General features: G+C 41.1%; 1 protein-coding gene across 1 annotated transcript in view; it reads left to right on the forward strand.

The window, feature by feature from the left end:
• Nucleotides 1-265: 265 nt before the first annotated feature.
• Nucleotides 266-21,780, forward strand: part of gfra4b (GDNF family receptor alpha 4b) — a 92,998-nt gene continuing 71,483 nt past the window's right edge. The window contains exon 1 of the mRNA XM_014199109.3: nucleotides 266-770. Within this exon, the coding sequence (XP_014054584.1) occupies nucleotides 728-770 (43 nt within the window). The 5' untranslated portion in view covers nucleotides 266-727. The remainder of the gene's footprint in view (nucleotides 771-21,780) is intronic.

The raw sequence follows: 21,780 nt of genomic DNA on the forward strand, positions 1-21,780 counted from the left end.
ATGCATCTTGTTGAATTCAGTCAGACTATCTATTATGGTGTTGTTCATCCATCATTGTTAGTCAGTTTCACTTAATTGGTAGGTATATCTTCTTTTCCAATCGGAACTGAGAAAGATTGGGAAACAAATAGTACAATATAACTTGACCTATATGCCTGTTGGATTGTAGAGGCGATATTATGCTGCGTGATTTTTTTTCCACGAGCATTGCATGTCATGTGTCTCTGTCCCTTCCACTCTACGTAACCCCTTTTGCTCCCCCACCCTCTCCCATTCCCTCATGCTCACCTACGTCGCTCTCAGCAGTTAGTCCATCCGAGCCACTCTCTTTCCCACTTACCAACAGAAAATACGTTCGAAGAGGACTTGCTTTCGGCGGAGAAAGAACAGCGGCGGGCAACCCCAAACTCTCACATACCTGATCCTAGATGTAGCCTAGATAACTTTTCAGGGTCTATAACACGTTTTACATGTTCGTTTTACATAACGATTACGCCCGTATTTTTATTTATTTATGTCCATGACATTTGATTAATCCATCCACTTTCGGGAAACTTCTGGAATTCTGAAACATTTAGTGAACAAGGAGTTATTTTGGTTATCAATCCCTTTGTAACAATTCAGTCCACTTGTACAGGAGGATGTATTTGAGTGTAATTTCAAAGGTGTAGGTGTAGTGGTGCGTTACCTGGAATCATTTAAACAGAATTTTACATCGGAAATCAAAATGGATCTTTGGGGAGTTTACCTATTTCATCTCGTCTTCTTCGGTAAGTAAACAGGCGTATTTTCTACCTGTACTGCCCTACGAGATATTGCAACTATTGAGTATTGATAGACACGTTCATCTGATCAAGATTTCATGGGATACAGAAACCAAGGAGATTTTCAGTTTTGCAACCTGTTCGCAATATGCAGAAAACCCGCATATTTGGATAACTCTTTCTGTTGAGCAAATAGGCTACCAAAGTACATTTAGGAAAATAAAGTATGCTTTTATTTTCTATCACTGACCTATGTATATTTCAATAAAACCATGTTCCCACTAGCACAATAATACATTTCGGTGGAAGTTGATTTTATGGTAGAAATTATGAGGAGTGATTTAGTTGTTGCCGCGCAATAATTTTGCCTACATTTTAGTTGTCGGATATTATGTTTACGCCATTTGGAGAATCTGCGATTACTTCCTTGCAATGAATGCCACATTGAATCTCAATATGAGGTCGAAATTAAGTGACTGACTAGCACTTCATAAGTGTTCTATGGTGTCCTGATACCTATATAAATAATTGATATGGCCCAATAATCCGCATACACCATTATGACGGGATATTGTCAACATGTGGGCTATTGTAGGAACTCATTGAAATTGTGTGTGTACGTGCGTGTACATCAACTACTCTCTGACAACATTAGGCTACAACCTAGCCCAAAAACCTGCACATGATGATAATGAGTTGTTTCATTTTAGCATTCAAACAGGGCCAGATTAAGAAATTGCCTGACCACAACCCCTGTAAACAAATCCATGCATCAAAATGCAATTCGATGGGTAGTAAGTAAATTTACTGTTGAAGAAATAGCCACTTTATAATAAAGCCATAATAAAAATCAGCATTTTTTTTTAAAACGCATTTCATGCAATTCTACCTCATGTACGTGACAGAACACATTAACTGAATGTTTTTTTAATACCACAACTTGATTTAATGGTTGGGAAAAAACTGGGAAAATTTGCACACTTTTTTAAAATGAAACACCATTTTCCACCACCATGCAAGAGTGGCTAATGCTACTTCCAGATTTTGTGCCAGCTTTCAGCCAGGGGTAAACAACAGACCATTGCAACTTGATTGGCTAAACGCAATACGCAACATCCTGTGCTATCATTCCTAGGCATTAGCCACTCTATCATTATGGTTGAAAATGGGGTTTCATAAAGAAAGCATATTTTTCCTGTTTTTTTTTCTTCTGTATTCTCGCCATTCAATCGAGTTAAGGAGGCAATCGAAGCCTTTGTAGCCTGAATGGAGAATGTTTAATGTACAAACTGGTCCACGGGGATACGAGTCTTGTCCAATCTAACTGTAGCATTCATAGGACTCTAGTGGATATCATTCTATCTAATCCTACTTGGGCATATATTTACTAAATTCAACAAGATACATCACGTTTTTCCTTCACTTTATGAGTGGTGCTGGTGAAACCTTCACAATTTACTGGTACCCTCATTTACTGCCACTGCATTGAACTTTTCTACTGATCGTTTGACTGCCGCTGCATTGAACTGTTCTACTGATCGTTTGACTGCCACTGCATTGAACTGTTCTACTGATCGTTTGACTGCCACTGCATTGAACTGTTCTACTGATCGTTTGACTGATTTCAGATTAACAGTATAGAAAAGGTGACACATTCCCCCATATTAATAATTTCAACCAATTTCACAGAGGTACCTGGGTGGCTTCGTCATCATTGTTGAATGACAGACGCTCTCAGTGTGATTGGATGAAGTCGCGATCGATTTTTTGCCTCTGATGCGTGCAAGTGAGAAAGGAGAGCCGCAAGTTGTAAACTATCAATGTCTATTAGTCAAGACAACACTGACATGTTAATCCTGACCTTGTTGCAAGGCGGGGATAATACCATTATGGTTATTGACACGGCCATGACACCAGAGTTGATCATTCCTATCTCAATTGGGAACTGGCATTCCCAACTCATCAACAGCTGGCTAACAGGAGAACAGACATTTACACTCAGTATTGATATTCTCTTCAGCAACTCCAGGACTGTTTTCATTAGAGAAATGAAGGGGTTGGAGGTGTGGAATTCTGAAAGGAAATGAATACAGTTATGCATTGAGAATCATAACATGATATGATTCAATGTCTATTCAATTGGCATAAGGTGGAGAAGAGGTCTGTTTAAGCCAATTGGATGGTCTGCCATTTTCTTCTCTGAATTAGGTGTTTGCAGTTGTCATCAATAACGGATGGATCTTGCTGCTATGCATCCATAACTAGCTTTACCTCAACAGAAGCATAATGGTGCAATTTTCCAGCTTAAGTATTCAATCATTGTCTTTTGTTCTCACACAAACTTGCAGTATTATAGGTGTTTTGTATTTGCATTGGCACATTTCTGAGGTAATTGCAGTGTTGTTGAGCCACTTGTCCAAACTAATGAGCACAGGCAACAATTCAATCCATCAGAACAACGAAGGCACAGTGTACATAGATCACAATTTCTGTAGATGACATTATGCATTTATGTGGCCTACTGACGAGGCAGCAGTGTGGTTGATAAGACTGGGGTTTAACTCACATAACCATGTCAAACAACAGCATATAGATAGAACAGCCTGTTTGATCAAACTGCTCCCATTGCACATCGATAACACTGGGGATTCATAATGATGTCAATTTCCAGGAATGCAATAAAAGAGCACATACTGTACTAAAGGAAACACTCGGTCTGGGATGGAATCAGTGACCATCTGTAAAAAATAGACCTACACATATTACCATCTTTCCATGGAGAGCATTGTGAGAATATATGGTTAAATATAGAAGAATATTCTACAGCTGAATATACACTGAGTGTACAATACATTAAGAATACCTGCTCTTTCGATGACAGACTAACCAGGTGAAAGCTATGATCCCTTATTGATGTCGCTTGATAAATCCACTTCAATCAGTGTAGATGAAGGGGAGGAGACAGGTTAAAGAAGGATTTTTAAGCCTTGAGACAATTGAGACATGGATTGTGTATGTGTGCCATTTAGAAGATGAATGGGCAAGACAAAATATACAGGGTATGTTAGTAGGTGCCAGGCGCACCTGTTTGAGTGTGTCAAGAACTGAAACGCTGCTGTGATTTTCACGCTCAACAGTTTCCCGTGTGTATGAAGAATGGTCCACCACCCAAAGGACCTCCAGCCAACTTGACATAACTGTCGGAAGCATTGGAGTCAACATGGGCCAGAGTCCCTGTGGAACGCTTTCGACACCTTCTCGAGTCCATGCCCCTACGAATTGAGGCTGTTATGAGGGCAAAAGGGGGTGCAAGTCAATATTAGGAAGATGTTCCAAATGTTCTGTACACTCAGCTTTGACACATTTTTCCGCAGTATTACTTGTATTATATGTTTTAGAATATTTTTATTCTGTACTGGCTTCCTTCTTTTCACTCTGTCATTTATGTTAGTATTGTGTAGTAACTACAATGTTGTTGATGCATCATAATTTTTCTCTTATCACAGCCATTAAACTCTGTAACAGTTTTAAAGTCACCATTGGCCTCATGTATAAATCCCTGAGCGGTTTCCTTTCTCTCCAGCAAATGAGTTAGGAAGGACGCATGTATATTTGTAGTGACTGGGTGTATTGATACACCATCCAAAATGTAAAATTAATAACTGCACCATGCTCAAAGGGATATTCAATGTCAGGTGTCCTTCTTTGCGAACTTTTCCGAATTTTGCTGTGTTACAAATTTCAAATTGATTAAATTGATATTTTGTGTCACTGATCTACACACAATACCGCATAATGTTAAAGAGGAATTATGTTTTTAGAAATGTTTACAACTTAATTAGAAATGAAATGTCTTGAGTCAAAAAGAATTCAACCTTTTTGTTATGGCAAGCCTAAATACGTTCAGGAGTAAAAAGTGCTTAACAAGTCACATAATGAGTTGCATGGACTTAACTTTTGTGCAATAATAGTGTTTAACATGATTTTTAAATGACTATCCCATCTCTGTACCCCAGACATACAGATAATTGTAAGGTCCCTAAATCGAGCAGTGAATTTCAAGCACACAACCACAAAGACCAGGGAGGTTTTTAAAGTCAAGAAATGTGTGAATACTTTCTGAAGGCACTGTGTTTGTATGTATGTATGTATGTATGTATGTATGTATGTATGTATGTATGTATGTATGTATGTATGTATGTATGTATATGTGTATGTATATATATATATATATATATATATATATATATCAAAATACCGTATGTTAGGTTGCTGTAAACCTCAGTGATTACTCATTAAGACTAGCTGGTTTTGTGAAACTACAGTAATCTCTACCTCTTTGGGTTCGAGAGAGATGTAGACCAAGAGGGATGATGATCTTCCGTCCAGGGCCTAGGGTCTCCAAGAAGACATTCATCTAACAGGAAGGCCAGATACTGCATTCAGATGAGTTGGAGCTCAGTGTGAATAACCACCTTGTCCACCCCAATGAGAAAGGAGAAGAATTTGAAAAGCCAGAAGAGACTGTCCAAGCATTGATCGTATCTGCATGATGAATGTGCACAAGGTTTGCCTTTGACAGATCCATATGGGGGCCAAAACGATACAGGATTGAATACGTTTGTGCAATGCAATGTTCCCTTTTTGGTTTTTCTATTTATTCGCCCACCATGTTAACTTAGAGATACCATCTATGGTACATCAGTCAGATCACTACCATTTGATATCAAGGAGCCAAGTCCAACTGTAGCGCAAGGTGATTGCATTGAATATTATTGGTTCATATTGAATGGGTAAGAAATGATCTCTGGTGGCATTGAGACTAGGAACCATTTCAATTTGAAAATGATTGACAACTACTCCACAGCAGGAGTGAGAGTTTTGAATTGGTAGGGATTAATCTAATGGCTGAAAATGAGCTTTAAAGCTATCAAACTTATGACATTTCTGCTTTAGAAAAATACAACAGGCACTAATCACAGATAAATGAGCACTTTTACAGTGTGTAATGTTCACACCCGATTCTGTCTGTATTTCAGTACGAGTCAGACAAACCAAAATGCAGACAGATTGATTCACTTCTAACAGAGTCAATGGGTTCCTCACTATTCTAATGGAGTCAACGGGTTCCTTACTATTTAAATGGAATCAATGGGTTCCTTACTATTCTAACAGATTCAATGGGTTCCTGACTATTCTAATGGATTCCTGACTATTCTACATTTTAGTCATTTAGCAGAGGCTCTTATCCAGAGCAACTTACCGTAGTGAATGCATACATTTCATGCATTTTTTTGTTGTTGTACTGGCCCCCCGTGGGAATTGAACCCACAACCCTGGCGTTGCACACACCATGCTGGCATTGCAAACACCATGCTCTACCAACTGAGCCACAGGGAAGACAATTCTAATGGAGTCAATGGGTTCCTGATTATTCTAAAGGAGTCAATGGGTTCCTTACTATTCTAATGGAGTCAATGGGTTCCTTACTATTCTAATGGAGTCAATGGGTTCCTGACTATTCTAATGGAGTCAATGGGTTCCTTACTATTCTAATGGAGTCAATGGGTTCCTGACTATTCTAATGGAGTCAATGGGTTCCTTACTATTCTAAGGGAGTCAGTGTGTTCCTGACTATTGTAATGGAGTCAATGGGTTCCTGATTATTCTAATGGAGTCAATGGGTTCCTTACTATTCTAATGGAGTCAATGGGTTCCTTACTATTCTAATGGAGTCAATGGGTTCCTTACTATTCTAATGGAGTCAATGGGTTCCTGACTATTCTAATGGAGTCAATGGGTTCCTTACTATTCTAATGGAGTCAATGGGTTCCTGACTATTCTAATGGAGTCAATGGGTTCCTTACTATTCTAAGGGAGTCAGTGTGTTCCTGACTATTGTAATGGAGTCAATGGGTTCCTGATTATTCTAATGGAGTCAATGGGTTCCTCACTATTTTAATGATTTCAATAGGTTTCTCACTATTTTATGGATTCAATGGGTACCTCACTATTCTATCATATAGGCAATGTGATGTTTAAGGGTTTTGACATTGTGGGGCATGACCTGTGTCTTTAATGGAGACACCCCCAAGCATGCTATCATCAAGCATATTGGCTGTGTTCTTGTAAGGGATTTGTCACAAATCTCATTTGAGGCAGGTATTACCCATGATGAGCATATAGCAGATGTGCACGGTTTCTCATGTGGGAGAAATGGCCAAGTCATTACAATCACATCAGATGCTCATATATATCATTGTTGATGATAAAAAATATAAAAAAAATCTTATTGTTCTCTTCATAATAAGACTTGTCCTGAGGAGTAAGTGTGACCCTTTGTCCTTGTGAGGTAGAACAATAGAAAATACATCACTGAAAACTGCAACTGATCTTCACATTATAAAGAAATATTAGGAAGCAATCAATTTCAATATTGGATTATAATGCCTATAATAACCAATATAACAATATTATACTATTGTCACAAGCGTCACATCATAAAATGATGTGATTTTGATGTCTTTGAGTAGGTCACATGAACAGATTTCATTCAGATCTTGTTTTTATACAGTAGTGGAAACAATTTCCTCCTCAGACTTGTATCATTTCAGTTAAGTACCGTTGCCATTTCATCCCCTGAATAAAAATAAATTAATCAAAAGGACACATACTGTAGCATCCACCTAGTTATCCATCCATCCAGACCCAGTCATTAGTGTTTGAGATGTGATCATCATGATATTCTTCCTGGTAGAACCTGACGTTAAAAGCTGTTAGCTGCCTCTGTTCCCTTGCTATTGTCTGGGCCTTATAGATACTTTAAATCCTATTGTCTGGGCCTTATAGATGCTTTAAACCCTATTGTCTGGGCCTTATAGATACTTGAAAACCTATTGTCTGGGCCTTATAGATACTTTAAAACCTATTGTCTGGGCCTTATAGATGCTTTAAACCCTATTGTCTGGGCCTTATAGATGCTGTAAACCCTATTGTCTGTGCCTTATAGATGCTTTGAACCCTATTGTCTGGGCCTAATAGATGCTTTAAACCCTATTGTCTGGGCCTTATAGATGCTTTAAACCCTATTGTCTGGGCCTAATAGATGCTTTAAACCCTATTGTCTGGGCCTTATAGATGCTTTAAACCCTATTGTCTGGGCCTAATAGATGCTTTAAACCCTATTGTCTGGGCCTTGTAGATGCTTTAAACCCTATTGTCTGGGCCTTGTAGATGCTTTAAACCCTATTGTCTGGGCCTAATAGATGCTTTAAACCCTATTGTCTGGGCCTTATAGATGCTGTAAACCCTATTGTCTGGGCCTTATAGATGCTGTAAACCCTATTGTCTGGGCCTTATAGATGCTTTAAACCCTATTGTCTGGGCCTAATACATGCTTTAAACCCTATTGTCTGGGCCTAATAGATGCTTTAAACCCTATTGTCTGGGCCTTATAGATGCTTTAAACCCTATTGTCTGGGCCTTATAGATGCTTTAAACCCTATTGTCTGGGCCTTGTAGATGCTTTAAACCCATATTGTCTGGGCCTAATAGATGCTTTAAACCTTGCTGCCCGGAACTTTGCCATTCATCTAGTGTCAATCAGCTTGATGGCTTTGACCTTTCCTCCTGACATTATTCAATACTACACGTAATCATCTGCCTACAATATTAAACCCTACTAGCTCCAGACAACACATCATGTAAGGAGTTAGGAGCGAGTCACAGTTGAAGAACTCCTGAGGTCCTTGGCTCAGGATTCATCTTTGTGGTCATTTGGAAATTACTGTTGATACCGGAGCTAAAAATGCGAAGTTGGACTGAAATGGTACTTGTTAGAAGTAGGGCTCTTGGTAGGGCTAAAAGCTGTGGCTCTCCCCTCACCAGGCCTGTTAAGAAATTCAGGAGATGGCTCTGGGGTTATAGACATACAGTGGCCTCCAAGGGCCAAACAGAGCCTCATTAGTTCGGAGTCTGTCGGCGGTTATCCAGAGAGAAAGCCTGTTCCAGACAGGTAGACACAGCTCCTTTGTGACACAACTTCAAATGGAGGGCTTAAGCTCGGCTACCAAATAGCTACCCAGTCTGCCACTGTGTTTCTGGGACATAGCTATCTTGGGATGACTGACTGAAGTTTTATTTAGGTAGATAGGTTTGTTGGAAAGAGAATGGCCGTCAATTGTCCAAGGACTTATATTTCAAAGTTCCTGTAGTAAGCTGTGAAATGTATATTTAGATTGCACAGATTGCACCTAATACAGACAATATGGTCTTTGAGTGAGAATGAGTATGTTTACCTAATATTCCATCTGTGATGAAGAGGAAATGTGAGGAAGTGTTTCAAGGAAGACTGACTCCCCTTCAGATGCGACATCAGCAGCCGGTTTACCTGCGTCAATCGGAAACAGAGCTGCGGACCTGTGGTCCACTATAGTTTTGTAAGATCCTCAGAGAAATAATTTATTTAATTAAATGTCAGACTTGAAATTGCAGACTGTTACTGGTTTAAAAAAGGCGAGATTGGAGGTGAAACCATGGACCTCTTTCTGTTCCTGCTAGGATAAATTTGGAGTCTTTTGATAACTTTCATCATAGTGTTGTTTTAATGGAGTTATTTTTGTTTCACGTTCCTTTTAACTTCTCTTGCATCAGTAAACATGAGAGGTGCTGTGTACAGTTGGTATCTTTAGGATGAAATTTTTGTTTTCACCAGGTATCCCTCTCATCTTTACTACCAGAAAATCTAAAACGATTTATGACAGTATTCATCCTTTCTTCATCCCTTTTTAATCCCTGAAGTTTTGGAGATGTAAGCCAAAGAAACTGAGGAAACAGGGGGAAGAGTACACAAAATACATAATTGAAAAACGGGAGATAGAGCCCGGGAGTGAGCTCTAAGAAGACATCGCTGGCAAAGCCGTGATGGATGTAGCTGTCTAATTTCATTGTGGTCGCAACACAGCTTTTATGACAGGCAGGATGAATGGGATCCACTAACTGAACAGGTTTTATATCCATCACTATGCATGTATTATTTGGTTTGTTATTATTTTATTAAACGTAAATGTGGCCTCAATCTCCATGGCATGTAATTACTATGGGGCCATTTAAATGTTTGCCTACATGCACAGTGAAGTGAATTACACTGCAATTCAGCAACCCAATAAAATCCAGTCTAATCAGTAGGCACAGCCAGAATACCAGTCAGGCCATGGCACCGAATAGTTTTTTGCCGAAATGAATCCAGTGACGTTTATTTTCATGAGGGGCTCTTCAGTTAATCAAATCCATTAAACCAGTCTAGTGGCCTCATTGTGGTTGTTGATATAAAGTCTGATCTGAAATGTTTGTCTCCAAGTAATAAATCGTATCAGTACTGTCTGGCCTGTACCAAGAAATCAGAGATCTTTGCTTGACAGCAGCCCAAATACAGGAAATGGCATAATGGCAACAAGAGACAGACATACCGGTAATCCTTTGACCCCACAGGCCAAACTGTCTTTACTCTGGCCACTCAGTAATTGTAGCCGTTATAAAGCAGAGTCATAGGACACCACTGCCAGCATTGGAAATGCTGTATAACCTTGTAATGTGGAGATGATAGAGGTTGGAGTGGTGCTGCCTGATTTCTCCAGTGTTCCAGGAAAGGAAACAAACCATTACCAAGGCAGCAGACAGGAACCGGCTGGAGGGCACCTGTCTCTGGAAGATTCCGTGGATTTACAACATCTGGTCCATGCAGGAGAGGCTGCCACCTCCGCTCACCGCTACTTGATTCATTATTTCAGACTCAGGGAAGAGGAGGCAAACTGTAATTGCAAATCCTCTATGCACAGAACAAGTCTTCCCCTTGTTCATCATTGGGATGTGTCCTAAATATTTTTAAAACTAAAGCATTGTATTTGGGACAAATCATTCACTAAACCCTAAACCTCAACTAAATATTTTAATAAATCATGTGGAAATTGATTAAGTTGAGGTGACTAAACTGCTTGGAGCTACCCTGGATTGTGAACTGTCATGGCCAAAACATATTGATACAACAATTGCTAAAATGGGGAGAAGTATGTCCATGATAAGGCGGTGCTCTAACTTCTTGACAGCACTGTCAACAAGGCAGGTCCTACAGGCCCTAGTTTTGTCGTACCTGGACTACTGTTCAGTCGTGTGGTCAGGTGCCACAAAAAAGGAAAATTGCAATTGATTCAGAAAAGGGCAGCACGGCTGGCCCTTGGATGTACACAGAGAGCTAACATTAATAATATGCATGTCAATCTCTCCTGGCTCAAAGTGGAGGAGAGATTGACTCCATCACGGCTTGTAGTTATGAGAGGTATTGACATGTTGAAGGCACCGAGCTGTCGGTCTAAACTACTGGCACACAGCTCGGACACCCATGCATACCCCTCAAGACATGCCACAAGAGGTCTCTTCACAGTCCCCAAGTCCAGAACAGACTATGGAAGGCGTACAGTACTAAATAGAGCCATGACTACATGGAACTCTATTCCACATAAAGTAACTCATGCAAGCAGTAAAATTAGATTTAAAAACAGATATAAAAAACACCTTATGGAACAGCTGGGACTGAAGCAACACAAACATAGGCACAGACACATACGATAACATACACACGACACACACACGTACACATAGATTTTGTACTGTATATATGTGGTAGTGGTGGAGTAGGGGCCTAAGGGCACACAGTCTGTGAATGTATTGTAATGTATTTTATTATTGTATAAACTACCTTAATTTTGCTAGACCCCAGGAAGAGTAGTTGCTGGCAAGCAGCAGCTAATGGGGATCCATAATAAATACAAATACAAATTTGGTCTTACTTTCAAAATGATTATGTCGCAGCTATGCTCTTTGTTTCAGTTTGGTGACTGTTTCACAAAGCCATGCAGTGCGTTCACAGCATTACTATAACTGTGATTTGAAATTTAAGCACTCTACCAAAGTATTACAGGGGGAGAAAGCCCAGATTTCCCACAGACGTCACCAGCAAATGTATCCTCTAGGTGAGCCAAGGCACATGACACGAGCCACCAAGTTCCTTCAGCCACCTCATTACTGGGCATCCTCTGAAATGCTGACGGTTGGATCTGTAAAAGGGTTGTGCCTCTGCCATCGCTCCGTACCCAATCCCACCCATTCCCATAGCTTGTTAGGCCCTAATTAATTGGATTGAGAGAATGTCAGTAAGCATTTGACAGGTCTGTGTGAGTGGCGGCTAAGAACACAGGCCCACTACCAGGGTTCTGCCCCTGGAGAAGATCACTCCATATTAGGCCCATTGACTCTCTTTCTCAGAGGCAGGGGATATAACACAGATTTCGTGTTAACCAGTCAAATGAAGCAGCACCAACCGCACTTAGTTTGCTAATGACTTTCATGACTGGCTTGCGATATAGGTATCAACAATTATGCTCTGGATGACTGGTCATAATGATGGTAATATTAGAGGGCAGATACTGTAGGCTTTTTTCATGCAAGAACAAAGTTTGTTGATAAAGTTCTACAGATTGTGTGATTTTGCACAAATGTATACTTTAATTGCACTGTATAGTCAGTGCTTCTGATCTTCTCGAAAGACGTGAGGAGGAATGACATTTCACAGATTGGGAGTAAGCCATGCGTGACCAATCCTATGGTCCATATACAGTGCATGGCATCCATCCATATAAGGCAGTAGCTGAGGAAGTTTGGGAGGCCCTCGTGCCAGCCTGGGTCAGCCACCGAGTTAGACTCGATAACATTACCGGTAGGAGCTGTGACATCATGTGGGGAAAAGCCTTCGGCAACTACAAGAGCTTGAGTCTCAGTCCAAGTTTTTGGCAGCTTTGTTATTTCTTTGCGGGGGTTGATCCATTGCCCTGCATTGTAATGAGTCTGCGCCTCATATTCCAGCTCACAGCATCACACTCAGGGAAAAAAGGGCGTGCAGTGCCTGAGCCTTGTTGGAGGGAGGCAGCAGTGTAGATGAGCCATGTTGGAGGAAGGCAGCAGTGTAGATGAGCCATGTTGGGGGGAGGCAGCAGTGTAGATGAGCCATGTTGGAGGAAGGCAGCAGTGTAGATGAGCCATGTTGGGGGAAGGCAGCAGTGTAGATGAGCCATGTTGGAGGAAGGCAGCAGTGTAGATGAGCCATGTTGGAGGAAGGCAGCAGTGTAGATGAGCCATGTTGGAGGAAGGCAGCAGTGTAGATGAGCCATGTTGGAGGAAGGCAGCAGTGTAGATGAGCCATGTTGGGGGAGGCAGCAGTGTAGATGAGCCATGTTGGGGGAAGGCAGCAGTGTAGATGAGCCATGTTGGAGGAAGGCAGCAGTGTAGATGAGCCATGTTGGGGGAGGCAGCAGTGTAGATGAGCCATGTTGGAGGAAGGCAGCAGTGTAGATGAGCCATGTTGGAGGAAGGCAGCAGTGTAGATGAGCCATGTTGGGGGAAGGCAGCAGTGTAGATGAGCCATGTTGGAGGAAGGCAGCAGTGTAGATGAGCCATGTTGGGGGAAGGCAGCAGTGTAGATGAGCCATGTTGGAGGAAGGCAGCAGTATGGATGCAGAAAACCGGCTGCTGCTTGAGATTACCTGCCTCAGTAGTCTTGTACATGCCCTTCGAACCCGAGAATCACCTGTTTGAGGTTAGAGACAACATATGGCAGTGTTGTGCGAAACAAAAGGTCATGTTGAAATTGCTTAAGCTTTCTCCCTTTTCTGTAAGGCCATTGGTGAAGCAGCAAACCTTCCAGACTGGTGTTCCTGCTCCTGAGAGAAAGTTCAGCATTCTTGGTCGATGTAAGAAAACAAACAAACAAGTCCAAAAGTTAAGAATAGCTATTTAAGAGTTGCTTGCTGTTTACCATCATTTTATGACGCAGGTCTAATAACAGGGAGAAATGTGTCAGGTAAATGTAGGTTGCTGGCTAGCTAGCGTTTGCTTAGATTCTTGCTGAAAGCTCTTGCTTTACCTCATTTGCCCCATCCGCACTCGCTGTGGGCAGAGATGGACATTAATTTATCTAGTCTGTTACAATGATGCAGTCATTACGCAAGTGGCAAAACTAAAACAAGTGAAAAAGTCCCATATGTTCCTGGTTTGACCTGCTGTTTCCAAGGTTAGGTGGAAAACAACTATATTGGTGAGAGATCCTTGAGTTAGCTAGTGACCTACCTGGCTTGCTAGCTGCAGAGGTGCACAAAGCAAGCTAAACATGAGTTTTCTCTCCAGTGAATAAAATGTGTGTGTGTTAGTATTGTCTTCTGCTGCAAGTAGCTGAGTTATAATCAACTCCGGGCTGTGCAATTAAATACAAATAAAGGCAACCATTTTGGGTTACGCTTCGGCATAATTTCGGGGAGCCATATCACACCCGTGTTGTGGTGTAGTTAAGCAATAAGGTCCGAGGGGGTGTGGTATATTTAAGCAATAAGGCACGAGGGGGTGTGGTATATGGCCAATACACCACGGCCAAGGGCTGTTCTTAGGCACAAATCCCCGAGGTGCATTATTGCTATTATAAACTGGTTACCAATGTAATTAGAGCAGTACAACTAAATGTTTTGTCATACCCGTGGTATACGGTCAGATAAACCATGGCTTTCAGCCAATCAGAATTCAGGACTCAAACCACCCAGTTTATAATGGCCATTATATCAAGGCTGAGGACTGTTCTTACGCACGGCGCGAAGCGGAGTGCCTGGATACAGACTTTAGCCGTGGTATATTGGCCATATACCACAAAACCCTAGAGGAGCCTTTTTGCTATTATGAACTGGTTGCCATCATAAATATAATACTAAACAAGTCTTTTTTCATCATACCCATGGTGTATTCAATGTTTTGTCATTCCCGTGGTATACGGTATGATATACCACGGATGTCAGCCAATCAGCATTCAGGGCTCGGACCACCCAGTTTATAATGTTTGATATTCCACAGCTTTCAGCCAATTCAGCATCCAGGACCCAAACTACCCATTTTATAATTTTATAGAACTGCCTAGTAAAAGGTTCTAAGTTATAGTAAAGGGTTCTAAGTTATAGTAAAGGGTTCTAAGTTATAGTAAAGGGTTCTAAGTTATAGTAAAGGGTTATAAGTTATAGTAAAGGGTTATAAGTTATAGTAAAGGGTTATAAATTATGGGAAAACCGGAATGCACTGCTACAGTATGAACACTACATACATTTTTTATGTTTTGAAATGAAGAGTTGAAGAGTTGAAAATACATCAAGAGGAGTTATTTTGTTTATATATATATATATTAAAATCTAGACCCCCCCACCACCCCCCACCACCCCTACCCTGATTGGAGTATACTAACGGACAACAATACTTATTCTGATACTGACATCAAGAAGAGTTGAAGGTTACAAAAGGTTTCACATAAGAATAGGATTATCTGTATGAATTTTAATTGACAACACATCCTTTACATCATTAAACAGTATCAAATGAAGGAGAACCATATAAAATAGTATTATATACACAGATAACTTAGAACCCTCATGTACATTCAAGTTTCAATGCCCAGAATCCTTGAAAGGCTGCAGAGGCCTCAAATAATTATGAGCTATAGCCTTGACAGCCTCTGTATTCATGGACAAAGAACCCATGCGGGAAAGCAATCTGTGATTATCATAAAAATTGTAATATAGAGGCAAATGAAATTAAACCAACTAACCTGTCGGCTGAAGTACAAAATACTATTTTATAGATTTCATTTGAATAGAAGACCACATTTACATAGATTTTCATTGTATAAGAGTTGGTTGGAAAGTATAGTACCAGTCATAAGTTTGGACACACCTACTAATTTCAGGGTTTTTCTTTATTTTGACTATTTTCTACATTGTAGAATAATAATGAAGACATCAATACTATGAAATAACACATACAGAGGACGACATACAGTTGAAGTCGGAAGTTTACATACTCCTTTGCCAAATACATTTAAACTCGGTTTTTCACCATTCCTGACATTTAATCCTAGTAAAAATTCCCTGTCTCATGTCAGTTAGGTTCACCACTTTATTTTAAGAATGTGAAATGTCAGAATAATAGTAGAGAGAATGATTTATTTCAGCTTATATTTCTTTCATCACATTCCCAGTGGGTCAGAAGTTTACATACAGTCAATTAATGTTTGGTAGCATTGCCTTTAAATTGTTTAACTTGGGTCAAACGTTTTGGGTAGCCTACCACAAGCTTCCCACAATAAGTTGGGTGAATTTTGGCCAATTCCTCCTGACAGAGCTGCTGTAACTGAGTCAGGTTTGTAGGCCACCTTGCTCGCACACGCTTTTTCAGTTCTACCCACATATTTTCCATAGGATTGAGGTCAGGGCATTGTGATGGCCACTCCAATACCTTGACTTTGTTGTCCTTAAGCCATTTTGCCACAACTTTGGAAGTATACTTGGGGTCATTGTCCATTTGGAAGACCCATTTGCGACCAAGCTTTAACTTCCTGACTGATGTCTTGAGATGTTGCTTCAATATATCCACATAATTTTCCTACCTCATGAAGCCATCTATTTTGTGAAGTGCACCAGTCCCTCGTGCAGCAAAGCACCCCCACAACATGATGCTGCCACCCCATGCCTCACGGTTGGGATGGTGTTATTCGGCTTGCAAGCCTCCCGCTTTTTCCTCCAAACATAACAATGGTCGTTAAGGCCAAACAGTTCTATTTTTGTTTCATCAGATCAGAGGACATTTCTCCAAAAAGAATGATCTTTGTCCCCATGTGCAGTTGCAAACCGTAGTCTGGCTTTTTTATGGCGGTTTTGGAGCAGTGGCTTCTTCCTTGCTGAGCGGCCTTTCAGGATATGTCGATATAAGACTCGTTTTTACTGTGGATATAGATACTTTTGTACCTGTTTTCTCCAGCATCTTCACAAGGTCCTTTGCTGTTGTTCTGGGATTGATTTGCACTTTTCGCACCAAAGTACGTTCATCTCTAGGAGACAGAACTCGTCTCCTTCCTGAGCAGTATGACGGCTGCGTCTGTCCCATGGTGTTTATACTTGTGTACTATTGTTTGTACAGATGAACATGGTACCTTCAGGCATTTGGAAATCTGGAGGTCTTGGCTGATTTCTTTTGATTTTCCCATGATGTCAAGCAGAGAGGCACTGAGTTTGAAGGTAGGCCTTGAAATACATCGACAGGTACACCTCCAATTGGCTCAAATAATGTCAATTAGCCTATCAGAAGCTTTTAAAGCCATGACATCATTTTCCAGAATTTTCCAAGCTGTTTATAGGCACAGTCAACTTAATGTATGTAAACTTCTGATCCACTGGAATTGTGATACAGTGAAATAATCTGTCTGTAAAAAATAGTTGGAAAAATGTATTGTGTCATGCACAAAGTAGGTGTCCTAACCGACTTGCCAAAACTATAGTTTGTTAACAAGAAATTTGTGGAGTGGTTGAAAAACGAGTTTTAATGACTCCAACCTAAGTGTATGTAAACTTTCGACTTCAACTGTATGTAATCATGTAGTAACCAAAAAATATATTTTATATTTGAGATTCTTCAAAGTAGACACTCTTTGCCTTGATGACAGATTTGCACACTCTTGGCATTCTCTCAACCAGCTTCACCTGGAATGCTTTTCCAACAGTCTTGAAGGAGTTCCCACATATGCTGAGCACTTGTTGGCTGCTTTTCCTTCACTCTGCGGTCCAACTCATCCCAAACCATCTCAATTGGGTTGAGGTTGGGTGATTGTGGAGGCCAGGTCATCTGATGCAGCACTCCATCACTCTCCTTCTTTGTCAAATAGCTCTTACACAGCCTGGAGGTGTTTTGGGTCATTGTCCTGTTGAAAAACAAATGATAATCCCACTAAGCGCAAACCAGATGGGATGGTGTATCACTGCAGAATGCTATGGTAGCCATGAGGGTTAAGTGTGCCTTGAATTGTAAATAAATCACTGATAGTGTCACCAACAAAGCACCGTCACACCTCCTCCTCCATGCTTCACAGTTGGAACCACACATGCGGAGATAATCCGTTCTCCTACTCTGTGTCTCACAAAGACAGTGGTTGGAACCAAAAATCGCAAATTTGGACTCATCAGACTTCTTATTTGTGTCCTTTAGTAGTGGTTTCTTTGCAGTAATTCGACTATGAAGGCTTGATTCACCCAGTTTCCTCTGAACAGCTGATGTTGAGATGTGTATGTTACTTGAAGCATTTATTTTGGCTGCAGTCTGAGGCTAGTAACTAATGAACTTATCCTCTGCAGTAAAGGTAACTCTGGGTCTTCCTTTCCTGTGGCGGTCCTCATGAGAGCGCTTGATGGTTTTTGCGACTGCACTTGAAGAAACTTTAAAGTTCTTGAAATGTTCCGTATTGACTGACCTGCATGTCTTAAAGTAATGATGGACTGTCGTTTCTCTTTCTTTATTTGCACTGTTCTTGCCATAATATGGACTTTGTCTTTTACCAAATCTTCTGAATACCACCCCTACCTTGTCACAACACAACTGATTGGCTCAAACGCATTAAGAAGGAAAGAAATTCCACAAAAAAACACTTTTAACAAGGCACACCTGTTATTGAAATGCATTCCAGGTGACTACCTTATGAAGCTGGTTGAGAAAATGCCAAGCATGTGCAAAGCTGTCATCAAGGCAAAGGGTGTGTACTTTGAATAATCTCAAATATAAAATATATTTTGATTTGTTTAACACTTTTTTGGTTACTACATGATTTATTTCATAGTTTTAATGTCTTCACTGTTAGTCTACAGTGTAGAAAATAGTAAAATAAAGAAAAAGCCTGAAATGAGTAGGTCTGTCCAAACTTTTGACTGATACTGTACTTTCCAAGCAACTCTTATCTGGTCACTTCAGATGTTGATTATGACATCATAATGTATGCATCTACACTACATCTACACTGATTGTACAAAACAATATGAACACCTGCTTATAAGAAATCCAGCCCTATAAGAAATCCATCCCTCCAACAAACCATCAAATAGGCAAAGCGTCAATACAGGACTAAGATTGAATTGTACTACACCGGCTCCGACTCTCCTCGGCTGTGGCAGGGCTTGCAAACTATTACGGACTACAAAGGGAAGCACAGCCGCGAGCTGCCCAGTAACACGAGCCTACCAGATGAGCTAAATAACTTCTATGCTCATTTCAAGGTAAGCAGCACTGAAGAATGCATGAGAGCATCAGCTGTTCCGGACGACTGTGTGATCACGCTCTCCGTTGCCAATGTGAGTAAGACCTTTAAACAGGTCAACATTCACAAGGTCTCAAGGCGAGACGGATTACCAGGACGTGTACTCCGGGCCTGCGCTGACCAACTGGCAAGTATCTTCACTGACATTTTCAACCTGTCCCTAACCGTGTCTGTCATACCAACATGTTTCAAGCAGACCATCATAGTCCCTGTGCCCAAGAACACCAAGGTAACCTGCTTACGTCTGTAGCAATGAAGTGCTGAAAGGCTGGTCATGGGTCACATCAACACCATTAGACCCACTCCAATTTGCATACCGCCCCAACAGATCCACAGATGATGCAATCTCTTTTTTTCTCCACACTGCCCTTTCCCACCTGGACAAAAGGAACACCTATGTGAGAATGCTATTCATTGACTACAGCTCAGCGTTCAACACCATAGTGCCCTCAAAGCTCATCACTAAGCTAAGGACCCTGGGACTAAACACCTCCCTCTGCAACTGGATCCTGGACTTCCTGACGGGCTCCCCCAGGTGGTAAGGGTAGGTAACAACACATCCGCCACGCTGATTCTCATCACAGGGGCCCCTCAGGGATGCGTGCTCTGTGCCCTCATGTGCTCCCTGTTCACCCATGACTGCATTGCCAAGCACAACAACACCATCATTAAGTTTGCCGACGACACAATAGTGGTAGGCCTGATCACTGACAATGATGAGACGGCCTATAGGGAGGAGGTCAGAGACCTGGCCGGGTGGTGCCAGGATAACAACCTCTCCCTCAACATGATCAAGACGAAAGAGATGATTGTGGATTACAGAAGAAGGAGGACCCGAGCACGCCCCCATTCTCATCAACAGGGCTGTAGTGGAGCAGGTTGAGAGCTTCAAGTTCCTTGGTGTCCACATCACCAACAAACCATCATGGTCCAAACACACCAAGACAGTCATGAAGAGCGCACTACAACGCCTATTCCCCCTCAGGAGACTGAAAAGATTTGGCATGGGTCCTCAGATCCTCAAAAAGTTCTACAGCTGCACCATCAAGAGCATCCTGACTGGTTGCATCGCCGCCTGGTATGGCAACTGCTCGGCCTCCGACCGCAAGGCACTACAGAGGGTAGGGCGTACGGCCCAGTACATCACTGGGGCCAAGCTTCCTGCCATCCAGGACCACAATACCAGGCGGTGTCAGAGGAAGGCCCAAAAAATTGTCCAAGACTCCAGCCACCATAGTCATGGACTATTCTCTCTGCTACCGCACGGCAAGCGTTACCGGAGCTTCAAGTCTAGGTCAAAAGGGCTTCTTAACAGCTTCTAACCCCAAGCTAATAAAATGGCTACCCGGACTATTTGCATTGTTCCCAACTATTTTTACGCTGCTGCTACTCTCTGTTTATTATCCATGCATAGTCACTTTACCTCTACCTACATGTACTGTAAATATTACCTCAATTACCCCCGCACATTGACTCTGTACAGGAACCCCCTGTATAGCCTTGCTACTGTTATTTTATTGTTATTTTATTCATTGTTATTAGTTATATTTCAATTATATATATATTTTTTTAATTAAACTGCATTGTTGGTTAAAGGCTTGTAAGTAATCATTTCACTGTAAAGTCTACACCTGTTGTATTCGGCGCATGTGACAAATAAAATTTTATTAGATTTTATTAGATTTTTCCTTGACAAACACTGACCAGTTGGATCCAGGTGAAAGCTACAGTACATCAAAATGGGACTGACAGGTAAATACATCTGGTTAGGCTTTAGTGATGTTAACAATGGTGCATTTCTCTCTCTCAAACACACACACACACACACACACACACACCCACACACACACACACACACACACATACAGCTACACACACAGATACACACACACACACACACACACACACACACACACATACAGCTACACACACACACACAGATACACACACTAAAACAGAAAAACGGACTATAACATTAACTCAGCAATTCACCCGGATCACAAAGGGGTGGTGAGGAGTTGAGGCTTGTTATGAAACAATTGTTTGATGCTTTTCTGTTCATTTAACTGTCCTTTTCTGGGCATTCACAAAGATATCTGGTTTCATTTTGCCATTCTGGTGCAAACACTATAATTAGTCTACCACTGGATGATTTTTCAATATCTTATCTTGACCTCTACCAAAACACATTGATAGCGTTAATCCAACCACTTACGGTATCTGCTTATGGTAAAAAGTTATTTTAAGCTACAATGTAGATAATGTGAACCGCCTACCATTATATAGCTGAGCTCCAGGTACCATTACATAGCGGAGCTCCAAGTACCATTATATAGCTGAGTTCCTGGTACCATTATATAGCTGAGTTCTTGGTACCATTATATAGCTGAGCTCCTGGTACCATTATATAGCTGAGTTCCTGGTACCATTATATAGCTGAGCTCCAAGTACCATTATATAGCTGCGCTCCAGGTACCATTATATAGCTGAGCTCCTGGTACCATTATATAGCTGAGCTCCTGATACCATTATATAGCTGAGTTCCTGGTACCATTATATAGCTGAGTTCCTGGTACCATTATATAGCTGAGCTCCAAGTACCATTATATAGCTGAGTTCCTGGTACCATTATATAGCTGCGCTCCAGGTACCATTATATAGCTGAGCTCCTGGTACCATTATATAGCTGAGTTCCTGGTACCATTATATAGCTGAGTTCCTGATACCATTATATAGCTGAGCTCCTGGTACCATTATATAGCTGAGTTCCTGGTACCATTATATAGCTGAGTTCCTGGTACC

The sequence above is a fragment of the Salmo salar genome, chromosome 05 (assembly GCF_965601325.2).
Source record: "Salmo salar chromosome 05, fSalSal1, whole genome shotgun sequence".
In the NCBI taxonomy this organism is placed as follows: Eukaryota; Metazoa; Chordata; class Actinopteri; order Salmoniformes; family Salmonidae; genus Salmo; species Salmo salar.